The sequence below is a fragment of the Rutidosis leptorrhynchoides genome, chromosome 9 (assembly GCF_046630445.1).
Source record: "Rutidosis leptorrhynchoides isolate AG116_Rl617_1_P2 chromosome 9, CSIRO_AGI_Rlap_v1, whole genome shotgun sequence".
NCBI classification, from domain to species: Eukaryota; Viridiplantae; Streptophyta; class Magnoliopsida; order Asterales; family Asteraceae; genus Rutidosis; species Rutidosis leptorrhynchoides.
The window spans coordinates 240,863,099-240,872,445 of record NC_092341.1 but is presented as its reverse complement, the minus strand read 5'-3'; the positions used below and the strand labels follow the sequence as shown (position 1 = coordinate 240,872,445).

Genomic DNA, 9,347 nt, shown 5'->3' with positions numbered 1-9,347 from the left:
GGATGACCGAATGACCGTTGGAGGGAGGTGGGTCAAACACGTCACAAATCCATCCAATCAAAAAAGGCCATATGTCCGTAACAATTTTTTTTGCGTCAATGGCCCAACTGACGGCCCCCTACTGATGAAAACTGACGCTGCGTTATTTTCCGTCAGTTTTCGTCATTTTTTTTTTGAAAAGCCAAGGAAGATTAACATTAGAAATCAAAACAGATACACAGATTCGACCTAACTAATACACATGCATTGAGAAGATGCATGAGCCTAGCAGGTAAAAGACTAACAAACAGGAAACATCAATCGACAATTACAAAGACTTATGGCTACATAATACAAACGAGATCTGCGGAATGAGAACCAGAGGCAAAACCTATCTGTGATCATTGATGCTCTCGTACACCCATGGATTGAGAAGCCATTGGTTCCAGTCCAGTTTATCTTTCTTCAATCTAGTCGAAATTCAGTGGAAGCTTTTGATTTGTATTTCATTAACCGCCGTTGGGACACTCCACTCTTTTTTCTCGAACAACATCATATTTCGGTTTTTCCATATTGTGTACCCACTAACCCATTCAATGGCCTGCCATAATTTTAAGAACGTATATGGCTGCGTGTTTGACACTCTACCACAAAATCTGTCATTAAGGTTTGAGAAATTAATGTTACCTTTGTTCCACCAAATCAAAACACGACTCCATAAGTCCTTAGTGAATGGGCAGGAGTGGATTATATGTTCGTTCGTTTCAATATCACCATTACGAACGAATCGAGATCAATACCACGTTTTCGTCAGTTTTGCCATGTGTACTGATGGAAGGTGTTTGACGGTCTTATGATTTCTATTCTCACTGACATCAAAGTATATATCTCCAAAACTAAACTTCCTTTCAAAATGAGTAATGGGTGAAGTTAGACGTAATCCGTCTCAAAAGAGAAATGGTTTGTTTACAAATTGGTGTACCAAACTTTACCAAAAAAAATTGGTGTACCAAAAGTGAGGCAGCATCAAAGAGAAAAAAAATGTTAAAATGTTACGGAGTAACAAGAAAACGTCTGCAAACCTTATTTGTATAATTTCTTTTGTAAGTATAACATTAACATTCTTTTATAAGAAAAAATCACTATATCCGTTGCACTCAAGAAAAAGAGTTGCTCAATGACCATTCTGTATAAAGTACAAAATCAATAACTACTCGTTCTATCAAATTGGGAGGGGCTTATCTAACAAGCTTACATAGATGGAGGGGCCAAAAAAATATTACCAAACTCCATCTCATTTGATCAGATTCTATCCGTGATATGTAAGAATGGGCCAATAGCCTAGTGGTAAATGACTCACTCTCCTTTAGGAGAGTTGAGGGTTCGATTCCCACTAGGTGAGGATTTTCCAAATAATTGGATCAAAAACCATTCTTACCGGGTCCAAATGATCCCTTGGTCCCACGCATGCGAAGATTGAAACAATGACAATGCAGGTTCGTTTATCGGGCCTGGCATGCTGTGGAAAAATGTGTGATGGTGTTTCGTCAGGCTCTAGTGGGCTACCGAGGACCGCTGGATGAGTTGACAAAGTCAACACAGGGCTAAAATGTCACTACCGATACACATGTTTTTTTGAAACAATGTAAGATGCCAGTCAGATTATACAGTACTTGTTAACATTCTCCTCCGCTTGACTCTGTTTCCGTACGCCGGCGTTTGTCAAAATGTCCTCTTCAACTCTTAAACGTTGGCTAAGGCCTGAGGTTCGTAATAATCAATCAATCGATCGATCGATCAATTACACTCTACGATTTCATCTATTATTACAATTTTCATTTATTTTGTGAATCCTTTTTGCATGCATACTGATATAACGAGTAAACCACTCCGATCGCGTGCAATTTTCTGTGTTTATTAATAAGAGCTGTTGGATCTATGTTAATTTGACAGGTGTATCCTCTGTTTGCTGCTCTCGGTGTCGCCGTCGGAATCTGCGGCATGCAGTTGTATCGCAACATCAGCGGTAATCCAGAAGTTAGGTACTCACTTTTATTCTTCAATTACTTTATCTGTGTATCTGATTCATGCTAATTGTTATGTTTGTAATGTGCATGTTGCTTTACAATTTTAGGTTTTTGTTTCATCTACATGAATTGTGCATTTAGGGTTTATATTCATCAATACATATCCTTCAATTGGGACAGATTGACAAATAATTGAGGACTAAATAATGAATTTTACAACTTTTGAGGAGTTATTATACTTGTGTTGACAACAATTGAATAACGTATATCCCCAAACATACTGAGCCTGATTGCATTATGTGATTACGCATTGTATATTCAGTGAGGACGTCTTTTTAGCTATATTGTTTATCCCCAAATTTACATAGCCTTTGCATTATTTGACTACGCATTGTTTTTTTTCATTGTTTATCAAAATGCTGTTCCAACTTTGTTAAATTTGTATATTCAGTGAGGATGTCTTTTTAGCTATATTGTTTACGTTTGTTTCAAAATTTAATTATTCATTTTGTCTTGCTTCGATTTGCGTTTAGTGAAATCAGTAAGTTATTGTTCGAAACAGTTTTTGTGTTGTTATGTTCCTTCTGATCTTATTAGTGACTGTTATTTAGCGAATAAAAAAAAATCATGACATGTAAATATTTTTGTTTCAAATTAGAGTGATGAAAGATAAGAGAGCAGCTGGTGTGCTGGACAACTTTACTGAAGGTGAGAAGTATGCTGAGCATCCCTTAAGGAAATTTGTTCGCAACAAGAGTCCTGAGATAATGCCGAATGTCAATTCCTTCTTCGCAGACCCAAAATAAAACTTATTTCTGTGGTTTAAAATGGACAAGTAGTTGGTTTGAGATTGCGTTTGCCTTTGTAAGATAAAAAACCAGTGTGGGGCAAGTTCTTAAGGCTTATTGTGTTTGGATAATAACATATGATTTTTGTAAATTCAAGTTTGACGTGTTGTATGTTTTGATTTAACATCCCAGCTCAATGACGAATGATTTGGCTATGACATTTGAACTGTGACTTAGCCTTGCTATCATTTTTAAAAATACAAACCTCTAATAAAGTATCCCTAACTAAAAACATGTCTATCTGTCGGGAGATTTTAGATGGTAAGTTAAAAAAGGGTCGAACCTTGGATTCTTTTGCTGGTTGCGTTGTGTAGCTTTTTTGCTCAGTTCACGTGGTTTTGTTTAGGTTGGGAATTGTTTCGTTTTTTGGTTTGTCACCTCATTTTGGGGTCATGTTTGGTTTGCTTAAATGTAGTTGAGAGTTGAGACTAGGTAGATAGATAGATTGTGATTTAAAATTTCACAATTTTTAATTTTTACTTAAAAAAACGCGCTATTTTAATGCTTAAAATATAATGGCATATTATTTACTCAATTTTAATTTGAACAATGTAAATGTAAATGTAAATATGGAGTACAGATAAGATAACTTCAATTAACCCATTAAATATTCGTAGCTACGTAATTGACTAGGTTTACGATTTCAGTTAACCTATAATTAGTCGTCTCTGATCCACCTTTTACGTTCAATAAATTCCATCTTAATTAACCCAGCGCCAATGGAAGAAGACCAAGATAATTGCGATCAATCTGAAACTACAGTCGATTCTTCAACACAACTTACTCAAGTAGTAAATCCAATTTTGAAACAATTGTCACTTACGGCTTCATCTTCTTCTGATCAATTGTGTTGGTATGATATTCATAACTTACCGGATTCATTACTGATTGAAATTCTCATTAGATTGCCTTTAGAATCAATTTTTAGCTTTTAATCTGTAAGCAAGAATTGGCATACCCTTATCTCCCACCCTTCCTCTCGAAAATTGTATTCATCATTATCATCATCCTCACCCTTGAAGATTTGATTTTATATAGATACGTTTTTGTTTTAAACGTTAAAGCAGTTTTAGATAACTTTCGCCTAGAAACAACTTCCCATTGTTCGAGATTCTCTGGTGTTCGTTTTCTAAAAGGCTTCAACAAACAACTTTATAATTATAAATTTAAGATTTTAAGTATTAGTAATGGTTTGATACTGTTTCATTCGACATCTTTTTCCGTTTTGTACGTTTGTGATCCGCTTACTGGCCAATGTGTAAAGTTACCTAGAGGAAAAAAAATACTGAAGGGGTTGGTGAAGGGCTTGTTACTAGAACTAATCAGGAAAACAATATTGTTACTAGCTTTAAAGTTGTTAGAGTTAATTATTATGGCGTTTCAAGGGCCTGTATTTAGAGATGTTTTCATCTGAAACCGACGAATGTGTTAAATATAGGGTGCAGGGCACTAATCCAATACATATTAGATATGTAACTGAGTGTCCGATAAATTGTAACGGAATTCTTCATTGTTTTGTTAACAATAACGAGTAGGTGCGGAGCCAGATTATTAGATTGTTGGGTTCACAAAATAGTATCGAAATATATTTAGTCACACAAACTAAATTGACGTATACATACAAAAAATCAAAGTACCTTTTAGCACAAATTTCCTAGGCAGTATCTTTTTAATAAATAAAAATTTTTATAGAAAATTCAAGACTTCAAATTTTGTAATGTGTAAATTGGAGTATACTAAACAATTGATCGTACACTTGAACCACAACCACTGAGCATTAAAAGATTTCAAGAACCGCAGTGGTCAAATATATTAAAAATAAGTAAAATTTTGTTATGATCCACAAAAGTCATAGATGTGTCTGACAATTTATTGATACATATTCGTGGCTATTTTCACATTGATTCCAAGACAAGTATCACATATATTGAGGTGAACACTATTACTATGAAGACTTTCTATGAGTATGCCAAAAAGACCAATGTTCATTATTTACTATTAAGCCATTATTATTTACTATAAATAGAGCATGCTATAAGCAGATGGATGTACATTACATTACACCTATTTTCAATACACTCCTTATAATATATTTCCTTCTTCTACAACTACAAGTTCTTATTTTAGAACATAGACTACTAAAGGTACTTATTAACTACTTAATTTTAACACGTTATCAGCACGAAGTGCTCCGTATAGTCAAGGTTTACCTAAGCAAGCACAAGTCACTAATCAAGGTTAAAAAAAAAAAAAAATTTCTTTAACGATATCTTCTATTATTTATTAGTAAGGTAAATTTTATTATCATCATAACTAACATTTATATTTATGTTATTTAAGTTATATATGGTCGGTTATACCGCCTGAATTATATTTCCGTAATCTAACTTTTATTAACTTCACTAACATTTATATTTATGTTATTTAAGTTATATATGGTCGGTTATACCGCCTGAATTATATTTTCGTAATCTAACTTTTATTAACTTCACTAACATTTATATTTATGTTATTTAAGTTATATATGGTCGGTTATACCGCCTGAATTATATTTCTGTAATCTAACTCTTATTAACTTCACTAACATTTATATTTATGTTATCTAACATTTATGATTACTTATGCAATTAATCATTATTTATTTCATGCATACTAATGTTTATTCTTAAATTTATTATTTATGCATAATATGTTTATTCTCTTAATCTTCGTATTTATACTAAACATATTTATACTAAATATATTTTACAGTAATCATATTTATAATAATAAATTTTTTTTTATTAAAATTATTATTAATATAACGAGTACATAATAGTCGTTAACGTCAACTAATGACGTTATAACGGTCATATATACATAACGGTTGTTAACGTCAACTGACGACGTTACAACGACTATATTTTTCAAATATAAAATAAACATCTCCGTTTTCACATTTTCATAAATCAATCTTCATTTTCTCATATTACCACTCTCAAAAAGTATTTGTAAAGATGATTCACACAAGGATGATTTTTCCTATTGTATTGGTCATATTAACTACCATCATTGTTGCTAATATACCACCGGGTGAACTTATATTCTATCCCGCCCTTGTGATTTTATTATTTGTAATCATACCATTATTCTGTTGTTTGCTACTTATGAATTTAAAATGATTCTAATTTCATGTTGTTAGAAATTGATTATGATTATAATTTATGTTGTTCATCTTTCTGAAAATAGAAAATGTCAAACTTATCAAAGCTTGAGTTTGATGCCCTAGACGTATCGGGAACAAACTACACATCATGGGTCATGGATGTAGAAATAAATCTTGGATCATTGGGTATTCTAGAAACTTTAAAAGAAAACAATACTTGTTCTGATCAAGATAAATTAAAATCAATTGCTTTTATTCGCAAACATATTGATATCACCTTAAAACATATGTATCTCACTATCAAAGATCCACATGTTTTATGGGAAAGTATCAAGAGTAGATTCGATAATCAAAAGGAAATATTACTCCCAGCTGCGGGAGAAGAATGGAGAAATCTAAGGTTCCAAGATTTTAAAAAGGTAAGTGAATACAGCTCGGCCATGTTCAAGATCCGTTCAAAGCTTCAATTCTGTAGTCAACAAATAAGTGATGCTGATATGATGGAGAAAACTTTCTCCACAATGCATTCTGCAAACATAACTATACAAGAAAATTTGAGATTGCAGAATTACAAAACTTTTTCCAAACTTCAAACTTATCTCTTAGTTGCAGAAGTGAATAAAGAATTACTGATGAAGAATCAAGAATCTCGTCCTACGGGTGCGCTAGCATTCCCTGAAGCTAATGCTATTAACAATAATAATAATAAAAAAAGAAATGCACCTGGACGAGGACGTGGGCGAGGTCGTGGTCATATTGGCCAAAACCATCATCATGGAAATTACCATAACAATAATAAAAATCATAACTATGTTCGAAATCACCCTTATAGTAATGGTCGTAGTGGTGGTCGTGGTCGTAATGGTTACGGTGGTCGTGGTCGTGGACAAAGAAATAATAATCCACAAAATTATAAAATTCAACCACCATACAATCCCACAAATCATAGTGTTGAAAGAAGCTCTTCAAAGAATATTGAAGATTCTTGTTATCGATGTGGTAAAATTGGCCATTGGTTTAAAAACTGTCGAACAAATCAATATTCTGTTAATCAATATCAGGAATCCCTAAAAGGAAAAGGAAAAGAGGCAAACCTTGTGGATGACCTTGATACAAAAATCACTGAGCCAATAAGTGACTACTTTAATGAATAAATTTCCTATTATATGTCCATATCAAATAAATGGATGTAGATTTACAATCTATACCATATCTACTTTACTATATGTTTTCTTATTATGTATTTTCGTTTATAACATATTTTGAATATAATATATTAATGAATTATGTACTCATTATTTGTTTCTCATATTTTGAAGTTCATGATGTACACTACTGGAGTGCAAAATCAGTCAAATGGTGGGGATCTTTGTATTGCAGACAGTGGTACCACACATACTATACTCAAATCTAAAAAATATTTTAATGATTTTAAAGCAACAGAAGGAACAGTACATACTATATCAGGTCCTGCAGATTTAATAAAAGGAATGAGAAAGGCAAAATTAATGTTACCAAATGGTACAAATTTTCTGATAAAAAATGCCTTATTTTCTCCCATGTCAAAAAGAAATTTGTTAAGCTTCTCTGACATATACCAAATTGGATATGATTATCAGTCAGTGACTACAGAAAATGATAAATACTTAAGTATCACTGACAAGAAGCATGTGATTGAAAAACTACCAAGACTTAGTTCTGGTTTACATTATACATATATAAATGTACCAGAAACACACATGGTAGTTAATGAAAAGGCATGTGATTCTGTAATGATCAATCTGTGGCATGAAAGATTAGGCCACCCAGGATCAACAATGATGAAAAGAACAATTCAAAATACACATGGACATCCATTGACGGATCAAAAGATCCCTCATGATGCACTTATTCCATGAACATCATGCTCACTTGAAAAATTGAAAATAAGACCATCACCTATTAAGGTTAAAAAAGAATCACCAATGTTTCTTGAAAGAATTCAATATGATATATGTGGACCGATTCATCCACCATGTGGACCATTTAGATATTTCATGGTCCTAATAGACGCATCTAGTAGATGGTCTCATGTTTGTCTATTATCAAGTCGAAATGTGGCATTTGCAAAATTTCTTGCTCAAATTATTAAATTGAGAGCACATTTTCCTAATTATACTATTAAAAGGGTGAGATTAGATAATGCTGGTGAGTTTACATCTCAAGCATTTAATGATTTTTGCATGTCTATTGGGATTGTTGTTGAACATCCTGTTGCCCATGTGCATACACAAAATGGTTTAGCCAAATCACTAATCAAACGATTGCAGTTAATAGCTAGACCATTGATAATGAGAACAAAACTCCCAGTATCTGTATGGGGTCATACAATTTTACATGCTGCATCATTAATTTGCATTAGACCAAGTGCAAGTCATACATATTCTCCCTTGCAACTTGCTTTTGGCCATCAGCCAAATATTTCCCACCTTATGACATTTGGTTGTGCGGTTTATGTTCCTATCGCACCACCACAACACACTAAAATAGGTCCTCAAAGAAGGATGGGAATATATGTTGGATATGAAACATCTTCAATCATAAGATATATTGAACCCATGACGGGTGATGTTTTTACAGCACGTTTTAATGAAACATTGTTCCCTAGATTAGGGGGAGAAATAAAAAAATAAAGAAAATGATGTTTCATGGTGTGAACCTCAATTAATGTATTTTGATTCTCGCACAAAAGAATGCGAGACCGAAGTTCAAAAAATAATGCATATGCAAGAACTTGCGAATAAATTGTCTGATGCATTACAGATACAAAAAGAGTGACTAAATCATATATACCAGCAGCAAATGCTCCAGCTCGAATTGAAATTCCAAAAGCTGGCAATAATGTCGCTCTTAAGTCTTTGCCACGCTAGAAACGTGGGAGACCAATTGGTTCCAAAGATAAAAATCCCCGAAAAAGAAAATCAGCTGATAATGAGGTAAAAGAAAGTGTTCAAGAAGAACCACAAATCAATACTCCTTCTGCAGAGGAGATTGATGATGTCAATACGGAATTTTCAATCAATTATGCACATTCAAAAATATTATGGAACCGAAATGAAATGAAAAATCTTGATGAGATATTTTCATATAATGTTGCATATGACATCATGAATGATGATGATGATCCAGAACCAAAATCTGTCATGGAATGTCAAAATAGACATGATTGGGATCATTGGAAAGGAACAATATGAGCTAAATTTGAATCGCTCAATAAAAGAAAAGTTTTCGGATCTATCATTCTCACACATAAAGATGTGAAACCTGTGGGATATAGATGGGTTTTTGTGCGAAAAATAAATGAGAAAA

The 9,347-nt window shown here is 33.1% G+C and overlaps 1 protein-coding gene across 1 annotated transcript; it reads left to right on the top strand.

Moving 5' to 3' along the window:
• Positions 1-1,653: 1,653 nt before the first annotated feature.
• Positions 1,654-3,010, top strand: LOC139867628 (uncharacterized). The gene is made up of 3 exons (XM_071855992.1): positions 1,654-1,745; positions 1,933-2,021; positions 2,665-3,010. Exons 1-3 carry the CDS (start codon positions 1,707-1,709, stop codon positions 2,810-2,812), a joined length of 276 nt encoding a protein of 91 aa, XP_071712093.1. The 5' UTR covers positions 1,654-1,706; the 3' UTR covers positions 2,813-3,010.
• Positions 3,011-9,347: the final 6,337 nt, after the last annotated feature.

Coding starts and splice junctions, on each gene's coding strand:
- LOC139867628 (XM_071855992.1), top strand. CDS start 1,707: ATGTCCTCTTCAACTCTTAAACGTTGGCTAAGGCCTGAG. Junction 1,746..1,932: donor AACGTTGGCTAAGGCCTGAG/GTTCGTAATAAT, acceptor TTAATTTGACAG/GTGTATCCTCTGTTTGCTGC. Junction 2,022..2,664: donor AGCGGTAATCCAGAAGTTAG/GTACTCACTTTT, acceptor GTTTCAAATTAG/AGTGATGAAAGATAAGAGAG.